The following is a 20,945-nucleotide window of genomic DNA, read 5'->3' as shown; positions in this document are numbered from 1 at the left end:
GCACTCGGACCATTTCCGCTACACGCTCGCGCCAGTGCGCAGGCGCGCGGGCCTGACGTCATCCGGCGCGCCAACTGGGTCACCGGAGACGCCGCGCAGTGACGTGCGGCCATGGAGCCGAGGGCGGGTGAGGGGTCCCCGGGGCCCAGCGGAGGAAGTCCCAGGCGGGCGGCGGGGGCGGCGGGGGCGGCGGGGGCGGCGGCGCGGAGGAGACAGGGCCGGGAAGTCTCGGGACAAGCCAGGCCGCGCCGGGCATGAGCGACCCTGGCGGGCATGACGCCTCGGGAGTCTGGGGGCCGGGGCGGGGCGGGACCCGGATCCGGATGCTGATCGCGGGAAGGAAGGACGGGGGCGGTGGAGGGGGCCCCTGGCCGGTACACTAACCGCCCCCCCCCCCACAGCCTGGTCCTCCAGAGCTTCCTACCTACGGAGCCCCTGGCTTGCAGGAGGTCGCGCCCTGTGACCAGGGGCCCTGCTGACCGAGCGCCCGGCGTCGCACCTGTAGTGCTTAAGTGCATCCGTAGCTTAGGTCCAGGGCCGCAACCAGAACAGACTCGTCGCCAGAGTTGGTTGGCGGGATAGAAGAGGTTCAGGCTCCTGCTGAGGGCACGGCTGATGCCGAAGCTTGGCCCTGAAGAGCAGGAGTTGGCTGGGGACACTGGGAGGCTGTGCTCTTCAGCAGTGACCAGTGCGTGCAAAACTGCCAGCAGGAAGGACCAGTATAAACGTTGGACCTTTTGTTTTTTAAATTTATTCTTATTTATTACAGAGAGGGAGAAAAAGAGAGAGAGAATGGGCCCAGGGCCACTAGCCACTGCAAACTCCAGACGCATGCACCACCTTGTGCATCAGGCTTATGCGGGACCAGAGGAGGGAACTTGGGTCCTTTGGCTTCCAGGCAGGCAGTTTAACCACTAAGCCATCTCTCAATTCCCCCCCCCCCTTTGATGTAGGGTCTAGCTCAGACTGACAGGGAATTCATTATGTAGTCTCAGGGTGGCTTTGAACTCAGCTATTCTCCCTACCTCAGCATCCCAAGAGCTGGGATTAAAGGCGTGAGTCCTCCCGCTGAGCTCACCTTTCTGTATGGCTGTGGGCTCTGACATGGGGCCCCACCAGGCTGATTGTTGCATAGACTCAGTCTCCACTTTTAGAGACATGTTGTCCAAACACGACTGCATCTGCATGCAACATTTCTGCAGTGGCTCAGGTGCCCAGTCAGGGGTGTATTTGGATGGACTGAGTCTCACCAGGCTCTGGACTAGCAAAGGAGCCCTGTGTGTGTGTGTGCTTTGTCTGGGAGATTCAGGTCCAGCCTCGTTGTGTAGAGCAACACACCGATTTAAAATGAGCAGGGCTAACGGTGTAGAACGCTTGCCCAGTATGAATGAAAGCTGGTGTTGCTTGCATAATTTTCACCTGTCCCTACAGTGTGATGCCATGTAACTTAAAGTATATATTTGCTTATTTGAGAGAACTTATGGGCACACTAAGGTCTGCCACTGCAGCTGAACTCCAGATGCATGTGCCATTTTGAATTTTATTTATTTACGAGAGAAAGTACGAGAGGGGAGAATGGGTGTGCTTGGGCCTCCAGCCACTGCAAATGAACTCCAAATGCATGTGCCACCTTGTGCATTTGGCTTATGTGGATCCTGAGGAATTGGACCTGGGTCCTTTGGCTTTGCAGGCAGGTGTCTTAACTGCAAAGCTATCTTTCCAGTCTTTTTTTTTTTTTTTTGTATTTTCCATCTTCCAGTCTATTTTTATTTATTTATTTTTTAAATTTTTATTAGCATTTCCATGATTATTAAAAAATCCCATGTTAATTCCCTCCCCCCCACACTTTCTCCTTTGAAATTCCATTCTCCATATTACCTCCCCATAACAATCATTGTACTTACATATATACAATATCAATCTATTACCAGTCTATTTTTTAAAATTATTTTCATTTATTTATTTGAGAGAAAGAGAGAGGAGCATGTGCCATTTTGTGTATCTGCCTTTATGTGGATACTGGGGAATTGAACCTGGACTGTCAGCCTTTGCCAGCAAGCAGCAAATGCCTTTCATTTCTGAGCCATCTTTCCAGCCCCCATGTGGCTTCAAAAAAAAAAAAAAATTATTTATTTATTTATTTGAGGCAGAAAGAGAGAATGGGCGCACCAGGACCTCCAGCCACTGCAAACGAACTCCAGATGCATGCGCCCCCTTGTGCATGTGGCTTATGTGGCATCTGGAGAATTGAACCTGGATTCTTAGGCTTTGCAGGCAAACACCTTAACCGCTAAGCCATCCCTCCAGCCCCTATGTAGCTTTTTAAAGGGACAAAAGTGCCCTCTGTGCTAGTCCTGACTAATCTGTCAGGTATTCTTTTAAGTAAGAAATGCCAGGTTGAGGGTGTGGGTCACTGTTCGAGTGCAAACGAGGCTGTTGAAAGCCCTGAAGTGTTGGGCTGGAGAGATGGCTTAGCGGTTAAGCGCTTGCCTGTGAAGCCTAAGGACCCCGGTTCGAGGCTCGCTTCCCCAGGTCCCACGTTAGCCAGATGCACAAGGGGGCGCACGCGTCTGGAGTTCGTTTGCAGAGGCTGGAAGCCCTGGCGCGCCCATTCTCTCTCTCCCTCCATCTGTCTTTCTCTCTGTGTCTGTCGCTCTCAAATAAATAAATTAATTAATTAATTAAAAAAAAAAAAGAAAGAAAAGAAAGCCCTGAAGTGTGCCGCAGCGCTGGGAGGAAAAGGAAAGGGCTGGATGTGAGTGCTTGCCTAGCTCGAACGAGGTCCTGGGAGCACTACTGCGCTCCCTAAGAGAAGACTCTTCAAGCTGCTCCTGGTGGCGCACATCTGCAATCCTAGTTACTTAGGGGACTGAGGTAGGAGGATACAAGTTCGAGACCAGGTTGGGCAACTTGGTGAGACCTTGTCTCAACAAATAAAGGGGCTGAGTATATAGCTCACTGCTGGAGTGCTTGCCTACTATGCTGAAGGCCCTGGATTCAATCCCCAGTATTGAAAATAAGAGTGTAAATGTATGTGCAGCCACGTGTATAGTATGTTATCATTTCCCAAAAGAAGCAAGCTGCAACATTTTTCTCTGCTGATGGGACTTCGTGGCAGAAATATATGTGCAGGACCCTGAGGAGGCACCGGATCTGGTCTGGCAAGGTCATTAATTCCAGTGCAGGGCTGAGGCTGTCACTGGAGCATATGTACACATGGCCTGGGCCACATGTGTGGTAGCATTTCCTTTTAAAAAATGTTTTTTCAAGGAAAGATTGCACTCTAGGCTGACTTGAAACTCACTCTGTTGTCCCAGGCTGGCCTTGAACTCACAGTGATTGTCCTACTTCTACCTCCCAACTGCTGGGATTAAAGGTGTATGTCACCACACCTGTCTGGGCATTTTCTTTTTATCAGTGAGTCACAGTCCTTTGTTGTCATAGGTATGTCCAAGCAGGACATCCGTGAACGCATTTGGGACTACATGGAGTCACACAATATAGCTGACTTTCCCCGACCTGTCCATCACAGGATTCCTAACTTTAAGGTATGGAAACATTCCTGGGGTGGTTAGATGAGCAAGCTGTTCCTGAATTACACTAGTCTCTCTGCTTCCTGGGTTCAAATTAGGGCACAGTGAGCAGACATGTGAAACCAAGATGACCTAGAGGCTGCTTTGCCCCATGTACTGCCCCCCAGGCCACACCCATGCAGGGCAGGGCTGGCTGGCAGTGTCTTCCAAGTAGGGGGCACTAGCTACCCTCAGCCCCTTATGGAGCACATGCCCCCAAGGGAATCCTGGTCCCCTAATGTCCTGGGGAGCAATGCATAGCTTTTCCAACTCTGTTTCAGTTTCCCAATGGTTCCAAATAGAAGATATATTAGTTACCTTCTCATTATTGGGACAAAATTCGTGACCAAAATTAGTTTAAGGGAGGAAATGTTTATTTCACCTTGCAATGTGAAGTCGCAGTCCATGGCAGGGAAGGTGTGGCGGTGGGAGCTTGGGGTAGCTGGTCACATTCAGTCGATGGTGAGGAAGCAGAGAGCCACGAGTGCTGCTTAGCCAGCTCTCTAGTCCAGGACCCCAGCTGATGGGATGCTGCTGCCCACCATTAAGGGGTCTTTCCAGTTTAATTAACCTAATCAGTGTTGTCCCTGACAGGCATGCCCAGAGGCTTACCTAATCCCTCAGAAGACTTTAGGTGTTGCCAAGTTGCCAGTCAGTATAAACCATTACAGAAGACAGCCCAAGGTGTCCATTGATGAGAGTATTCAGAGAGGCAGTGTCACACAGCTCAGGTCGTTGTTGTCTTTTCTGAAAGCAAGGAAACATTGGTGAAAACACGCCAAATGCCCCCATTACTGAAGGACCCCATTATTCAGCCACACAGTAACTGGGCTTTTCCCCCAAGCCAGCCAAGTGCTGGTCCTTAGCTGAGCAGTCCTGAAGTCGTCCTTTTTCATGACTGTAGTGGCTACCGGGGGAATGGTCTTCCAGCTTGCTGCCCTGGGGAGAAACATGAAGTAAGGGAAGAAGTCCAAGGTGGTGTGGAACCAGTTCTGTCTTGGTCAGTGAGGGGCGGGCCTTCGGGGCCCTGTTCCTCCTGTGGGGCTGACACAGCACAGGTCTCTGTGGAAGTTGCTCACATGCCACGTGCAGGACTTGCACTCTTTGGGGAGTGCATGTTTTATTCCAGGACAAAACAAGTGACTGGGTCAGCTCCTTTCCACCCTGCGCTTTCTTAGGTGTCTCCTTGGGTGAGCTGGCTTCCTGTCTTCAAATCAGCTCATGCTGCTGGCTGGGTGGATGCTGGGCCACGATGCGCAGGCTGTACTTGGCTTGGGGACTGTCCTCAAAGTGACATGCAGTTACATTTAAACAGGGCGCTCCTCGCGCTGCAGAGCATCTGCCACGCTTGCAGGCGTTCAGCCTGGCCAGAACCATTAAAGTAAATCCTGATGCTCCCCAGAGAAACGCCCGCTTCCTTGTGCTGGAGGTGAGTGCTGCTCTGTCTTTGCCTAACTAGGGGTCTTACCTGGCTTGCCAAAGCATCAGAGACCTGGAAGTCTTTGCCAGGACTCGGGAAGTGAAAGTGGACCCTGACAAGCCACTGGAAGGCATCCGGCTGCTGGCACTGGAGGTAATCCCACTTCACCAGGCTGTCCTGGCCCCACAGGCTTTCGCTCCCCTTGGCTGGTCAGCACATACAGTCCACTGGATGGGCAGTGCTGGGACTCCACCACAGACTGTATCCCTGCCTTTGATTTCTCAAGAGCAGTCCACCAGACTCAGTTCAGCCCTCATCAGGCCTGACAGTTAAAGGGACACAGATAAGGGTGGTGGGCAGCGATGCTGTAAGCTTCTCAGAAGAGGGAGAGTCCTCAAGGCTGATTCTTTTTAAACTTTTTTATTGACAACTTCCATAATTGCAGACAATAAACCATGATAATTCCCTCCCTCCACTTTCCCCTTCACACATCCACTGTCCATCATATCCCCTCCCCTTCTCTCTCAGTCTCCCTTTTATTTTTATTTTTATTTATTTATTTATTTTTGAGGTAGGGTCTCACTCTAGCCCAGGCTGACCTGGAATTCACTCTGTAGTCTCAGGGTGGCCTCAAACTCACATCAGTCCTCCTACTTCTGCCTCCCCAGTGCTGGGATTAAAGGCGTGCACCACCACACCCGGCTCTTTTTTTAATTTTTATTTTTCCCTTTTATTTTTATGTCATCATCTTTTCATCCTATTATGGGGGTCTTGTGTAGGTAGTGTCAGGCACTGCAAGGTCATGGATATCCAGGCTATTTTGTGTCTAAGGCTGAGTCTTTTTTGCTACATTTGTAACATTATAATTCTTTGAAATGGAAAAATTCATCAGTAAGAAATCTTAACAAATGTGTCCCAAAATATATGCTGGAGCAGTTTCTCAACCTAAATGTATGGACCACATCTCTCAAAGAACAGAAAAAAATTTCTTCCAGGGTTGACTTAAATTAATTTATTATAATTTAACTTACAACATTTGAGCAGAGCACATGGTATAAATCTTAACGCTCATAGCACTTAAGTAATTATAAAACCAAAATAAGCAAATAAATTGAATACAGACAGAGTCATAACCCGTATGACCCATTAATTTAATAAAGTGGGTGATTTGCTCAAACAAGTTTCTGCTGATGATGTGACCATGGTACAGGGCTTTTGGAACTCAGCCTTGTGCTGCTGTAGGTTGTGGGTGACTCTTACTTGTCCCCTGCTGCTGTGAAGTCACATGGCAGAGTCCTCAGCCAGGCGGGGCGTTCCACACAGGAGCAGGGAAGAGCAGGCTCCTGTTCTTTAAGCTGTCCCTGGCTGAGCAGGTGCAGCCCATGAGCCTGTACACTATTGCCTCACCTTCCCAGGCAGAAAGCTAGTGTCTTGAACTGGAACTTATAACCCAGCACAGTAAAGAAGGGCACTGTGAGTGCAGGCCATTCTGTGGGAATGTCCTCCCCTGCTGTGCGGCACCTGGGGTCCTCCCAGTGGCCCCTGAGAAGCCTAGGAACTTGGCACAGGTCAGCTGGGTGAGAGCCAGCCCCTGATGTGATGCCCCAGGTGTAGAAATTTGCCTCTCACAAAAGGTGTAAATTGCTTTTGTAATTTATTGACTGTGTTTCCCTTAAAAGAGCAAAAAAACATTGTTGGTCCCAACCCCACGACTGAGGACTGGACTGTTTAATAGGATCACACCGCCCCCTGGAGCCACTAAAGACATCTTGAGAAAATGTGCCACCTCTCAGGTGAGTGCTGGGAGCAGTTTCCCCATCCTCTGCTGAAACTTCTGAGTAAGAAGAGTAAAATAGCACTGCTCAGAGTTGACTTAAAAAACAAACAAACAAACATATACAGGAAAGTTCAAGTAACTGTTTTACACCACACTGGCCAATTTCCTTGTTAAAGAGCTGAAGCCAGTATCAGGCACTCTGTCGCCCTCTTGTGGTGGCTTTGGGGCTGTTCTCTGGTGCTTACTTCCTGCCTATTCAGTTAATGGTCAATCACACTGTGAAGGCCTGGCTGGTGCCACCTCCAATACATGCTGGACTGCAAAGTGCTTTGCCAATTCTAAATCAAGTAGTAACCATTATATGAGTAGGTTTTATTGAGTACTTCACAATTCCACAAAGCCACAGTGTTACAGAATTTGTCTTGTACTTTACAGTCTAAATAAAACTTGGTGACTTAAAAAGTTATTTATTTATTTATTTATTTGAGAGGGATAGAAAGAAGCAGACAGAGCGAGAGAACCTGCCAGGGCCTCTATCCACTATGAACAAACTCCAGATGCATGTGCCACATGTGCATCTGGCCTATGTGGGTACTAGGGAATCAAACCCGGGTCCTTAGAATCTGCAGGCACATGTCTTAACCACGAAGCCATCTTCTCCAGCCCAAACATGGTGACTTTTAAAGAATCCTAAAGTAAATCCCATGTCATCTCATTCCCAACCTACTCAGAAGAAAAAATACTCCCTGTTAAGGGGATTTTCCCCTTAAGTCTAATGCATAAAAAATACAGGATTTTAAATTTACTTTTATCTTATTGCAAAGATAGAATTCTGTGTGGCTTGGCTTACAAAGATGTGTAGTGATTGATTGGATTGAGAAGTGAAGGGAAGGAAGCTGGGATTTGGTGGCGCACACCTGCAATCAGCGACTGAGGAAGGTGGGACAGGAGACTCGCAAGTTAAGGTCTTGCCTGGGCTACATACCAAGACTGTCTCAACATAAGCCATAAAAATCCAGGTGTGTAACTCTGTAACGCACCTGCCCAACACGCACAAGGCCCTGTCTGTCATCCTTAGCACTGAGAAGAAAGGGGAAATCCAGTTCTGGTGAGTTTTCCCTGATGCAAACCTGTGATGCCCTGAGTGGGAGGTGCCTGCTTCCACAGCTACCAAGCGGGGAGAGCAGGGCGGGGAGAGCGCTGGCACGGGGAGCACGAGGCTCCTGCAGGGCAGCTGCCATGCTCATATACATATATATGAGTGTTCCAGCACGGAGACCCAGCCTGACCCAGAAGGGACCTGTCAGGTCCTCAGTGACAGACCTTGTACCAAGTGACAGCTACTGCTGAATAATACAAGAGATGCCCCGGCTGTCCCAGAACAGTGTAGCCACCTTGTGCTTTGTGCATGGCCTCTGGTAGTTGGTTGAGTGGTGTACTTCTACATTTTCTGAAGGGAGCATGCTACATAAAGACACTGGAAATGTGTGTCGTCCTTGAAGTTACCTTCTCATTGTGGGGACAAACACCTGACCAAAAGCAGTTTATGGAAGGACAGGGTTCATTTCAGGCTTACGGTTTCCAGGGGAAGTTTCATCATGGTGGAAGAAACTGCCTCACTTCATCCTACATCCATAGCACAGAGAGCACACAGCCAGAGCCCAAGGTGGCTCTGAACAGCCCTTAGGCCTGGACTCCAGATCTGTCCCCAGTGACACACCTTCTACAACCAGGCTCCACCTCCCAAAGACTTCCAGGTGGGGACACTTAGGAAGCTTAAACACAGACACCTGGGGTATGGTGACATTTACATTCAAACCACCAGTCGTAGAGTGTTCACTGATCATGTCTGTTGTAAGGTACATAACTTCTGTGACCTCATTTAATTCTGACATGGGCCCACGAGGGGCGGCTGGTATCCCTGTCTTGCTCTGATACACACACAGCTCAGAGGTTTAACCTACTGAAGTCCTATGACTTACTAATAAGAAGGGTCGCCCCCAACACCTCAGCACTGAAGCAGACCAAAAATGAACCCAACATGGCTCAGGGAAATCTTGCGGAAGAGGGGGCGGAAAGAATGTCAGAGTTACATGTTGGGTCATGATTTGCAGAGACATTTATCATACTAATAACTGGGGGCTAACTCCACAATGCACGACCCATTTTCAATAATAAGGAGGGTCTAATGGGAGGGGGTAGATCACAGATGAGCCTAAATAATGGTACCAAACTGCCTGTATTTACTGAAAAGAAAACTAATAAATTAAATTTAAAAAAAAAATAAATAAAAAGAACAACAAAGCACACGAAAAAAAAAAAAAAAAGAAGGGTCTAGCCTCAGTTATGCATAGCTTCCACCTGAGTTCTTCCCACAGTGCTCTTCTGCCTTGTGGAAAAAGATGCTTTGCTACAATGAAATCGGATTTCTTTGACTTTGTGTTGTTAGTCACCCCTTTCCACCTTCCTGGGAAGAAGTTCTGGGAGGCATACCTTCAAATGGTTTCTGGGACTATATCCCCCAGAACAGCATCCTGTGAGGCAGTCTTGGAAGGGAGCCACCCTAGATGCTCTTTGCTGTAGAACTCCAAAGCAAGGACACAGCTGTGGTGAAACTGTGAGCTGCACATCTCCCGTTGCAGGGTGTGCGGAACTTCAGTGTCCCTGTAGGCTTGGATTCCAGAGTCCTTGTGGACTTAATTGTGGTGGGATCTGTTGCCGTGTCTGAGAAAGGTAAGATTGAAACAGGACATCTCCGTGTGACATCTGTTTCTGAGGCTGCCACTCTGTCTGCTCTCTGTCTTGAAATGTGGCCACCTGGAGCTTACAGCCGCTGTGTCTGTCATTTGTATTAACTTTCTGTTGCTGTGTTGCCTGTGAAGCCTAAGGACCCAGGTTTGATTCATGGTGGCCAGGAAGCAGAGTGCTGAAGGAATGCCCCTCCCCCCCAGGAGTCTACTTGGCAAAAACCACTAGGAGTTCCCTTTTTAGTTCAGAAATGTATAAAGAAAAAAACTTATTCTAACTGCCACCACTTACATAGCCTCCAATATAAAATATAAAACATCCATGTATAAGTTTAGGAAATTGAGTAGCAAAACTGCCTTCTGTCCATTTAGGTTCTCAGGTCTTTCCCCAAGAAGCATTGTCAGGAGTCCTTAGTGCGGACACCTGTGCCCCTGCCCCACGCATCTCTTTTCCACAGTCACAGAAGGGATGCTGGTGCGAGCTGTGCTCTGTTGCTTCCTGGGTGATAGAGGCACAGGGAAGAATCACCGCTGTGCGTCTTTGTGTTGACCAGTTGCGCAGGGTTCCTCATGAATGGCCACAGTGACTTGAGACCCTGGCTAGTGAATGGCTATGATTTTTCATAGGTTTGATATGGTTTCCCATTTTTGGGAGGGGGTGTTCAAGGTAGGGTCTCATTCTAGCTCAGGCTGACCTGGAATTCACTATGTAGTCTCAGGGTGGCCGTGAACTCACAGTGATCCTCCTACCTCTGCCTCCCGAGTGCTGGGATTAAAGGCATGCACACCACACCAGGCTGGTTCCCCGTTCTTCAGGGTGCATGGTGCCATAGTCATGTGTGGTCCGCAGTGAGAAAGTGGGTCTGCAGTACAGGGTAGTTTTGCTAGGCTTGCTCACACTAGGAGCAGAGAGCCTGCTCACTGACTGCTGCAGTCCTCCCACGTCCAGAGTGGGTCCGTGACCATGAGTCCAGTTGAGCTCAGCCTCTGGCCTCGCTGGACTCAGTGTGCCCTGTGCCAGTGTTGCACAGAAGGCATCGCATATCTGTTGGCCACAGTCCTGGTCTCAGAGCTATCATTTCTCTTCTGAGGCAGGGTACTAATGAATCAGGAATCTTAGATTGGGAAGATGCCTTGGCAGTGGTTGCAAAGCCTTGTGATGCAAATTCAATCCCCCAGTACTCACATAAAGCCAGATGCACAAAGTGTTAAGAGGCCCTGGCATGCCCAAACTCTTTCTCTCCTTATTTAAAAAAAAAACAAAAAACAAAAAACCTCAGTGTTTTCACGAACTGTCCTTTTGTTGTTTTTCTTTATTTAGCTTTTATTAAAACATGTGCCCCCATGCCCGCCTGCTCCTGCCCCACAAGTACTTAATGAACTAAGTACACAGTCGGGTTTGAAATAATACACGGTCCCTTCATTTTATGATGGGGATATCCAGGCTCAAGGAGTTGAACCTGACGGCTGCAGATTTGGTAAAGGGCAGGTGACAGGTTGGGATAAAATGTCACATCTGCAGAGTCCCAGTCAAATGTTAGGGCAACGCCACGCAAAGTAACTTCTTAGAAAATACAAAGCCCACCTGAAAAAAGACATTTCCTGCCCATAAATTCTCAGCCTCGGGAGGGACTGGGTAGGTGGGCACTTCAGAGGTGCTCACTGTCCCAAGAGGGGTGCAGTGGTCAAGAGCTCAATTTCCAGGCAGGCCACCTGAGCTGAACCGTTCCCTGGACAGTGTCCCTGCCCCAGGGGAGGAGCAGAGCCCCGCCTGGCGGAAGTGAGGTGAGAGGAGCTTGACCAAGGTCACCTGGGTGTGACCTGGAAGGGACTAGACTTGCCAGGCACAGGGGCAGTGCATGAGGAACCCTAATTCTGCATTTTGGGAGTCTGGTGCTATTTGAGAACCCCTTTCCCCAGAATCCAGCACGCAGTCAGGAGTGCCAGCAGGCCCATTGGGCCATGTGGCCGATTCCTGTGTGCTCCACCTTCTCTGTTTAGTTTTTCATTTTGTAGTCTGGGCACTGAACCCAGGGCCTCGTGCATGCTAGGCAAGTGCTGTGCCACTGAATTGGATCCCCACCCCTCTCTTTACTTTTTTATTTTATTTTTTTGAGAGAGAGAGAGAAAAAGGAAGAGAGTGGGTGTGCCAGGGCCTCTAGCCATTGTAAATGAACTCCAGACACTTGTGTACCTGGCTTACATGGGTTAAGGAATCGAACCTGGGTCTTTAAGCTTTGCAGGCAAGAACCTTAACCACTAAACCATTTCTCCAGCGCACGTACCTCTCTCCCTCCCCCCATCACCACCCCCCGTTTTATTTTGAGATAGGGTCTCACTGTAGTCCAGGCTGACCTGGAAGTCACTCTGTATTCTCAGGATGGTATCGAACTCATGGCAATCCTCCTACCTCTGCCTTCCGAGTGCTAGGATTAAAGGCATGCATCACCATGCCCCAGCTTTTTTCTTTTTTCTCCCTAGAATTCACTGTGGAGTCTCAGGGTGGCCTTGAACTCATAGCGATCCTCCTACCTCTGCCTCCGAGTGCTGGGATTAAAGGCATGCACCACCACGACCGGCTTTAAACAAAAATATTTTTATTTATTTATTTGAGGGTAGGGGATTAAGGCAGATAGAGAGAATGGGCACACCAGGGCCTCCAGCCACTGCAACCGAACTCCAGACACATGCACCACTTTGTACATATGGCTTACATGGTTACTGGGGAATCAAACCTGGGTCCTTAGGCTTCATAGGCAAACAACTGCTACTCTCCACCCCCCCCCTCCTTACTTTTTATTTTGAGACAGGGTTTTACAGCTTAGCTGACCCAGGCCAGTCTGGAGCGCATTGCATAGCTCATTGCTGGCCATGCACTCATTGCCCTCCTGCCTCAGTCTCTGATGCTGGAAATGTAGGTCTCTGCCCATACACCTGGCACTTCATTGCTTTTTCCTTCAGCTTGCCAACACCAAGCTCATCAACTGCCAGCTTAGTTAGTTGCCTGTGTGATGCTTACAGGATTCTCTGGTCACTTTTTTTTCCATTGTGTTTTAACCACTGTGCACTTTCAGTGTTTGACACTACAAGTCAGTTTTAGGGGCTGCTGCTATGGTTGGCCTCTGTGGATGGCAGGGTGTTGGCTTTCTGTCCCTTCTACAGACAGCTGCCGGGAACCACGTCCTGGCATGCTGGAACCCATCACGACACTGATGCTTGGCCTTACTTCTTAGGATGGCGAATTGGGAAGGGAGAAGGTTATGCCGATCTTGAATACGCCATGATGGTGTCAATGGGAGCAGTCCACGAGGGGACGCCAGTGGTCACCATCGTCCACGACTGCCAGGTGCTTCCTGCAGATGGGTCAGCGGGGCCCCTACCAGCTGCTCCGGTCAAGCAAGGGGTGGGAGAGGTGGCCTCCCACCTCAGGCATGGTGGCACATGCCTTTAATCCCAGCACTCGGGAGATGCTATCACAGCTTGCCATGAAGGTGTTGATGAGCTGAGATGGGCTTGCAGGGTCGTAGCAGCTGAGCCTTATGCACTGAACAGATCTGGGGTGCTCCAGCCATTCAGTCCCCCTTGGGTACTGAAGTAACCCTGGCAATAGTCAACTCCTTACCCCCCTTCTCTTTGATCAGGTCGTGGACATCAGCGAGGCTCTCCTGGAAGACCATGACCTCACGGTCGACTACATCCTCACTCCCACCAGGGTCATCACCACAGGCTGTACGCGCCCAAAGCCAGCAGGGGTCATGTGGTCCAAGGTAAGTCATTGCTAGGGTTGACCTTGGCTAGCGTAGTGGGTCTCACCATGCTCCCTGTGTGACCCAGCCGCTGTCCACAGCATGTGTGCTTGGGTGTCAGTTTTACCTGTGAGCTCTGAGTCACAGCCCCAGGCTGGGGCCTGAGAATCTGCTCAGGAACCTTGGCGTTTCAGTTGAGTACCCAGGCTCCAGGCCTCGCTGCAGACAGAAGTGATGGGAGGCCTTCTCTCTCTTGTTCTGCTACCAGTGTGTTTCGTTCTTTAGAGCGTGTGGTTTCCATCCCCCCCCCACACACACACACAGCCATGGCAGGATTTGCTTGGCCCTGCCACCAACTTTCTCTTGTAATCCAGACTCCTCTACTGCTGCCTGCTTCTAAGCAGAAGGGGTGGTGTGTAAGGCAGGGCAGGGCCTTCCCAAGTCAGCCCCTCTGTGACTTCCTCAGTGGCCCAGGCTTCAGCAGTGGTTGCCATCAGTCACGCTGTGGCAGGAATCTGTCCCTGTAGGTCATGATGCTGTGTGTTGTACTTAACACTGCTGGGATGAACTTCCAAACAGACACAGTTTATGGGAGGGAGGGATGTATTTCAAGCTTACAGATCCATGGGAAGTTCCATTAGTGGCAAAGGAATCTGTCTCCCTTTCACAGATCCACTCAGAGAAACAACCAAACAGCCAGTAAACAACAAAAAGCAGCAAGCAGGAGCCCTGCCAGGGCTCAGACCTTTTGTCTGGAATTCAGATCTGCCTCCTGTAGCAGGGTCTGCCTGCTAGAGGTTAAAGCTGCAAACTCAACTTTATATATATATAAATAAATGATTTTTTTTTAAACTTGAGAGCGAGAGAGAGAGAGAGAGAGAGAGAGAGAGAGAGAGAGAATGGGTGTGCTAGGGCCTCTAGCCACTGCAAACAAATTCCAGACACATGCACCACTTTGTGCATCTGGCTTATGTGAGTCCTGGAGAATTGAACCTGGGTTCTTTGGCTTTGCAGGCAAGTGTCTTAACTGCTAAGCCATCTGTCCATCCCGCAAACTCAATTTTAAAAAACACCTGAGTTTACAGGGCCATACTTTCAAACTACCACACTGTGTCTGATATCAGACAGAACTGAGAAGGCAGGGAGAAGTTGTGCTCCTGATGAACAATCAGACATAGAAGTATGAAGTCCAGTTCTCCTGTCCCTCAGCCCCAGCCATCCTGAGTTTTTAAGTGCCTTTCTTCTGGGCAGGAGAGTCACCACTGGTCTCTGAGGATGAGCATGAACCCATAGGCCCAGCATGGCACATTGAGGCCTCCCCTGTAAGTGCCGGCATCTGTGTGTGTGCATGCCTTCCAAGTTAGCCTTGAGACAGCACAGACGAAAAGCACAGAGACCTGGAAGTGGATGTTGGGCCCTCTCAAGATCCCTAAAGGCACCAGGAAGAAGGTGGCTGCTCCATTCTGAAAATCAAGGCTTTGTTGTATGCTTTTTCACAAAAAATCAGGCTCTCCTTGAAGTATGGGTCGACAGCTGTCATGGAAGTGGAGGCCACCCCCACAGACAGAACTGCGGGGCCAGCCCCTCTTCAAAGCTGAGGGACAAGGCTTTGCAGGGAGCACAGCAGGGTGGGTCTCCAGTGAAGCTGCCTGTGGCCACAGCCCGTGGAGAAAGATGACTCTCAAACCCCTACAGGAAGAGGATTGTGGAGTTGCCATGGTTACATTCTTTAGATCTTGAGAAAAACACAGAAGGAAAGCAGATAAAGTCACTGGACCTGTGGGATACGTGTGACCTCTCACCTTTCAGAAGAAGCCAGACCCAGCCATATGCTTCCCCCATATTGCCCTGCGCTGGGTGCATGGGTCTAGGGGTCTTAGTGTTGTGGACACCCACCTTTTCCCCAACAGGCAAACTTTCATTATTCATATGGCCTTGACAAGAAACCCCAGCATTGGGAGTATCTGGAATAGCACATCTTGTAAACACTGTCCATCTCTTAAAGAAAGGGTACAAAATGAGCAATTTTCTTGTCATCCTAAATACACAAAGCCTGTTGAGCATTAGATACCCAGGCCTTTGTTTGCCTTAAGCAGTGTAAGTCCTGCTGAGGAGCAGACCTAATGCCTACCTCTTGTTTCCAGCAGTAAGTCTCCTTGGCCCCTCTCCAAAGTCCGCTGAGGCATCACAGGTTTAGACACAGAGACCAGCAGGTGATGTTCGAGTTGCCGGCTGCTGCAGGCACTGCTGCTCCTCTTAGGGACCCACAGAGCACTATCTGCTGAGCGAGAGCACCATCAGTACCTCTCACTTCAGGGCCAGACACTGCAAAGCACGTAGTGGTGTGCTTGCAAGTACCAGCTGCCATCTTCACTGTCAAAACCACGAGATCAGGTTGTCCATCAGTGTCAGCAGGGGGATGTGCCACCAGCACGCATCCTGCTCTGAGGCGGGGTCTGCAGAGCTGTCGTCACATTGCACTCTGGCCTGTGAAGCGAGCCGTCCTTGTAGGATCAGGTCGTGATGTGCTGTCTCCGCTCGCGGACACCTCAGAGCTTTGCGGGTGGGGTCTGCACTGTAGCTGCAGGACACGGGTCAGAGGCAGACCCCCAAGTGGAAGCCGGCTGTTCGTACACAGGGAAAATGTTAAGCAGCTTCCATGCTGCTGCCAAATAGAAGCGTCTCAGTCTGGCTGGGGTACCATGTGGCACATGCTGGTGTGAGGTTGGGCTACTTTAGAGAACCCAGACCCAGTACTGCCTGTCCTGTACCCTGCAGGAAGCAGGGTTGCCGGGGGCAGCCCTGCAGGTAGAGCCGTTCCTGCCTGCTGACACTGGGGCCAACTGTGGGGACCCGTGCGTTGAAGGAAGAGTAGAGCACTGTCCTGGGAGTGTCCACGGAGGCCCCAGGTCTGAGCAGTGTCTGCAGAAGACAGCGGTAACCGCCTTGGCTTCCCTCAGGCCTCCCTCAAGCTACTTCCTCTGCGCAGTGACTTCTTCACCGTTTGGAAGATTCTAGAAGCATTTCCTCAAGCAGCTATGGTCTCTTGCAGGACAGCAGATTGTCTTTGTGCTGGAAGTCACATTAGAAATACTTCAAGTATCTGTTGATCTCTTGTCAGCAACTGCCCAGACACAACACCTGAGTGTGACAGAGAGTTAGAGATCTCCGTCTGTTGTCTGTGGCTCAGGACAGTGAGCGCCAGAGGGAAAAGCAGAGTGTGGCTGGGTCACAGAGGTCAGAGCCCAAGTCTTCAGATTGGCAATATGTGTCCTGAGAGTTGATTTGACTCCCCATGTGGTTCCAAGGAACAGGCTTTCAGACAGAAACTTCAACATTAACCTTCCATCTGTCTGCCATTGTTTCTGTCAGTATCTCTTTATGTTTTTGTTTGGGGTTCTTTGGAGTTAGTTTGTTTTGCACTACTGGGGATTGAGTATTATGGCAGCTCTTCGTTTATTCTTACTTTTTGACTTTTCAAGGTAGGGTCTTACTGTAGCCCAGGCTGACCTGGAATTCACTGTGTAGTCTCAGGGTGCCCTTGACCTCATGGTGATCCTCCTACCTCTTCCTCCTGAGTGCTGTGATTAAAGGCATGGCCACTACACCTATCCCTATTTATTCTTACTTTTTTTTGTTTATTTGTTTCTTCACCCCCCCCCTCCCCCAGGTGGGGTTTCACTCTAGCCCAGGCTGACCTGGAATCACTATGTAGGGTGGCCTCAATCACACTGCGATCCACCTACCTCTGCCTTCTGAGTCCTGGGATTAAAGGCGTGCACCGCCACGTGGGCCCCGCTATTCTTACTTTTGAGACAAGTTCTTACCAAGTTGCTGAGGCTGGTAGTGAACTTGCTATGGAGCCCAGGCAGGCCTCAAACTTGAAATCCTCCTGCTTCGGCCTTCTGAGTAGCTAGGATGGCAGGCCTGCATCACCAGGCCCAGTGAGAGACTGTATACTTACAAGTGATTGACATCTGCATGCTTCAGTGCAGTGAGGCTGGCATTGAGATGTTTTGGAGGATGGAATGATTAGTTACAGAGGACAGAAAAGGTTGTTTTCTGTTTGATTAACAAGGAGAATCTTTCATTTTACATGGCACACTGACAGAGCATAATGGCTGTTCCAAATCGACAGCCAGGAAAAACCAAGCATGCCCTGTGACCATCCAGCTGGCTCAGAGAGGCCCTCTGTCAGCTGGCCACCGACGTCAGCCCCACCCTTCTGCTGGCCGGAATGGCAACAGCTGGGGAGCGCCAAAGCCACTGCCTGGCCAGGGCAAGTTTCCCTCTTGGAACATGTGAAGGAGCAGACGGCTGCATGAGGCTCTGTCAGTCCCTACAGAACACACTGCTCTTGGAAGGAGTGATTCTGTTGCAAAGGAATGCTGAGCACCTCACTGAGGAGCGGAGCCATTGACCTCATGGCATGGCCTAAATACAGTGAGGAAGTGGACGCCTTGGGAGCCGCTTGCTTTGTAGGAAAGCGTACAGTCATCTAAGCCGTATGCTGGTCTGCACGCAGACAGGAGCACTGCTGGGGAAGCCCTGGGCAGTGGCTGGTGCTGGCCTCAGCCATGGCTCATTTACCAACCTTGTGCCCCCAGAGAAAGCCCAAAAGCATTTTGGAGGAGGGAGAGTTGTCAGAAAGGACCAGGCCAGCCTGACTCCTGGTCTACCCAGGCATCATTGTTCAGGCTTAACCTGCCAGCTCATCCCCAGGCAGCCCTTCGCTGACGAAGCCAAGGGTCTTCAGGGCTCCAGCCGAGTCTGTTCATGGAGGTCAAGGGTGAGTCTCGTTGGTTGAGGCCTCCTTCTGCCTCCTTCACAGGTTCTCGGGAGATACCCATGGCCAATTGTGCCAGCCCTGGCAGAGCCATGGGTGACCCTTGTGGACAAGTCCCATGTAGTTGGCACTGAGGCATGAGGGCTGTTCATTCCACAGCTTGATGACCCGCTGCTCAAAAGTACCGGCACTGTGGCATGGGGCGTCACACCCGCCTTGCTGTGCATGCAAGGCCGAGCCTGGCAGACGTCTGAGAGACACTCCTTCAGTGGGCAGAGGCCCCCGTGGCCGTCAAATGCCTGATCTCACTCCAGCATAGAGAGGCAGCGTGCTGCAGGAGCCCTCTGCTGTGCTGGGGTACTCGGGGGTTGCCCTTCATGACCCTAATGCCAGCAGCCCCAGGAGTGCTTCTGGGGGGAGCCGCATGCAGGAGTCCTAGCTGTGCTTCTGCACTTCCTGGTTCTCTGGGAGGACAGAGGCCCGTTCTGGCGGCACATGGGGAGGGTGGTGTAGGCAGCTTCAGTATGTCCAGGTGGCACCTAGCTGAGTGGTGGATGGAGTCAGAGCTGCAGGTTGGTGGTCTTTGTTTAGAACATTGAGGCCCGGCCAGGCCTGCCATCCCAACTACTGAGGAGGTCAAGGCAGAAAGATCACAAGTTTGAAGTCAGCCTGGGCTAGAGTGAGTTCAAGGTCAGCCTAGGCAACTTCGTGAGACTGTGTCTAAAAATAAAAAGTAAGAAAGGGCTGAAGATGTAGTTCATAGAGTGGTATAGTACTTTCCTAGCCTGTGGAGGCCCTGGGTTCCATCAGCAGTAGTGCAGAAGTAAAAATGACACAGTGGATGGATGGAGGCCCAGCTGACCATTTAGCATGCAGTCCATTTGTACACTGTGGCCTGTGGTCAGAATTCTACTCTGATTGTGTGCATGGCACATGCCCCAATATGACTGTCCCTCCACACCCCCTGAGAATTGCTGAGGCTCCTTGCTTTTTCAGGTCAGCTGTGAGATGCTGGCGAAAATCCCAGTTCTCAGGATCCTCCGTGACCGGGAGAGGCAGGCCGGGAAGGATGTCACCCTTCAGGCTGAGCCCAGCAGCCAGCAGCCAGCTCCAAGCACTACCAGGAGACCACAGGATGCACAGCAGCCACGGACAAGGTCCCCACAGGGAGAGGACACCTCACTGGTTGCCACCATATGTGTGGGGAACCTGCCCCATGATACCTGCGTGAGCGAGCTGAAAAGAGTCCTTCGGGAACTGGGCGTGGCACCCTTGCGGCTCACCTGGCAGGGACCTCAGCGCAGGGCCATCCTGCGGTACCCAGACCCGGCCACAGCCCAGCAAGCCGTCTCCCGCTTGCAAGACCTACACCTGGGCGCCAACACTTTGCGGGTGGCACTAGCTAGACAGTGGAGGGACACATGACCTGTAGCTCCCAGGAGCAGAGCCACCATGCTGGAGAGACCAGTAGGAACTGGCTGCTGCTGTTCCTGAGGAACCAGAGAGCCTGTGTGGCCAGCTGTGGACCTGCTAGCTTGTGAGATGTTCTCACCTGGGAGGAAGTAGGGGAGGTACTCAGCATGACCAGGTAGCTGTGAACTCTGACTCATTCTGGTTCTGCTGGGGGCAGATGGCTGGGGACAGAGAGGGAACAAGCGGTAGAGGCTTGACTGGTGTAGGATGCGAGGAGAAGGAGGAGAAGGCAGACACAGGGCCTTCTAGGAGAGGCCATGGCAGGAGCCATCAAGGACAGAGCCAGAAAAGCGTCCGTGTCATCCTCGGGAGCCTTTGGCGTGGCATAGAAGTGTGGGGTGGGGAATCTGTACTCTAAATGCAGTGCAAATCCTAGTTGACACCTGGGTAGCAAGTGCCCAACATGCCTCATGGCTGCGGCCTGGCATCCTCCCAGGGTTGCACAGTTGCTGGTTCTCCAAGTTCTCGGTCCCAAACAGTCAGCTGCTCTTGCCTCACGATCACGCGTCAGGTGCCAGTGAGCGGAGGTCACGGGCGTCTCTGCGGCAGGCTAGGCTTTTCAGCAGGAGCACATTTGCAGTTGCTCTTGGGCAAAAAGTCAAAATAAACACCTGAGCAGAAATTTTCTTTCAGATGTACATGCTGTGGAAGTGTTTGTCGTTGAGCATATCATTATGCCTCCCGGGGGAGTGTTTTCTCATTGTCTCCCAATAAAAGTGACCACAGAGACTTTGGAAAGCAGATCCAGCCATAGACTTGCTGGTTGAGGAGAGACAAGTGGTCATGCGTGCGGTGAGTGGTGGAGACCAGGATGTGGTCTGCGAACTGCTGGCCTCTGCTCGTGCCATGCTGGGCTTGCCCTCCCCTCTGCTGCTCTGCCCCTGGCCAGCACAGCCACCTGGCCACTCATTTGCCGTCTTCCTGGTCACCCATCCTAACTCTGTTCTGACATCTCCCTTTAAATTTTGCTCAGTGTTGCCGTTACTTTCGTTGCTGGACAAACACCCAGCCAGAGCAGCTTACAGGAGGGAAAGGCTTTTTCAGGCTTACAGAATTCAGGGGAAGCTCCATCATGGCGGAGGGAGCTGACTCACTTCAGCCTCCACTGCAGAGAGATGCCCACACTTGAGCCCGCACTCAAGCTGCCTCTTTATACACCTTAGGATCCACCCCAATGACACCCTCTAGCAGGGGAGTCCTCAGTTGTAAGCTTAATCAAAAATACCTCAGGGGACAGGTGACTGGAAGGCAGGGCGAGAGAACCGCGTCTCCCCCCAAAGTGGCCGAGCCAGGTGGTGGGGGTGGTGACCCTCTTCCCACATACCCCCATGCTGGCGAGGTAGAGGAAAGAAGGCGACCATAGAACCAGACATCAAAGGTCACGGGGTGGCCCCACTACTAAGGACAACCCAGCCCCTCTGCTG

General features: G+C 51.0%; 1 protein-coding gene across 5 annotated transcripts; it reads left to right on the top strand.

Moving 5' to 3' along the window:
* The first annotated feature begins 77 nt into the window (after window positions 1-77).
* On the top strand, window positions 78-20,159 carry Mthfsd (methenyltetrahydrofolate synthetase domain containing). 5 transcript variants are annotated; one of them, XM_004665945.2, is made up of 8 exons: window positions 78-127; window positions 3,445-3,548; window positions 5,032-5,145; window positions 6,672-6,785; window positions 9,412-9,502; window positions 12,750-12,862; window positions 13,158-13,283; window positions 19,045-20,159. In XM_004665945.2, the coding sequence occupies exons 1-8, from the start codon at window positions 112-114 to the stop codon at window positions 19,471-19,473; spliced, it is 1,107 nt and encodes a 368-aa protein (XP_004666002.2). In that variant the 5' UTR covers window positions 78-111; the 3' UTR covers window positions 19,474-20,159. The 5 variants fall into 5 exon arrangements, with proteins under 5 accessions (XP_004666002.2, XP_044991106.1, XP_044991098.1 ...); XM_045135171.1 differs by lacking the exon at window positions 5,032-5,145 and adding an exon at window positions 4,888-5,001; XM_045135163.1 differs by lacking the exons at window positions 78-127; window positions 5,032-5,145 and adding exons at window positions 401-688; window positions 4,888-5,001.
* The last annotated feature ends 786 nt before the right edge of the window (window positions 20,160-20,945 follow it).

Source organism: Jaculus jaculus, chromosome 1 (assembly GCF_020740685.1).
Source record: "Jaculus jaculus isolate mJacJac1 chromosome 1, mJacJac1.mat.Y.cur, whole genome shotgun sequence".
Lineage (NCBI taxonomy): Eukaryota > Metazoa > Chordata > Mammalia > Rodentia > Dipodidae > Jaculus > Jaculus jaculus.
Note: the sequence above shows the minus strand (reverse complement) of the source record. Positions and strands in the feature narration are given on the sequence as shown.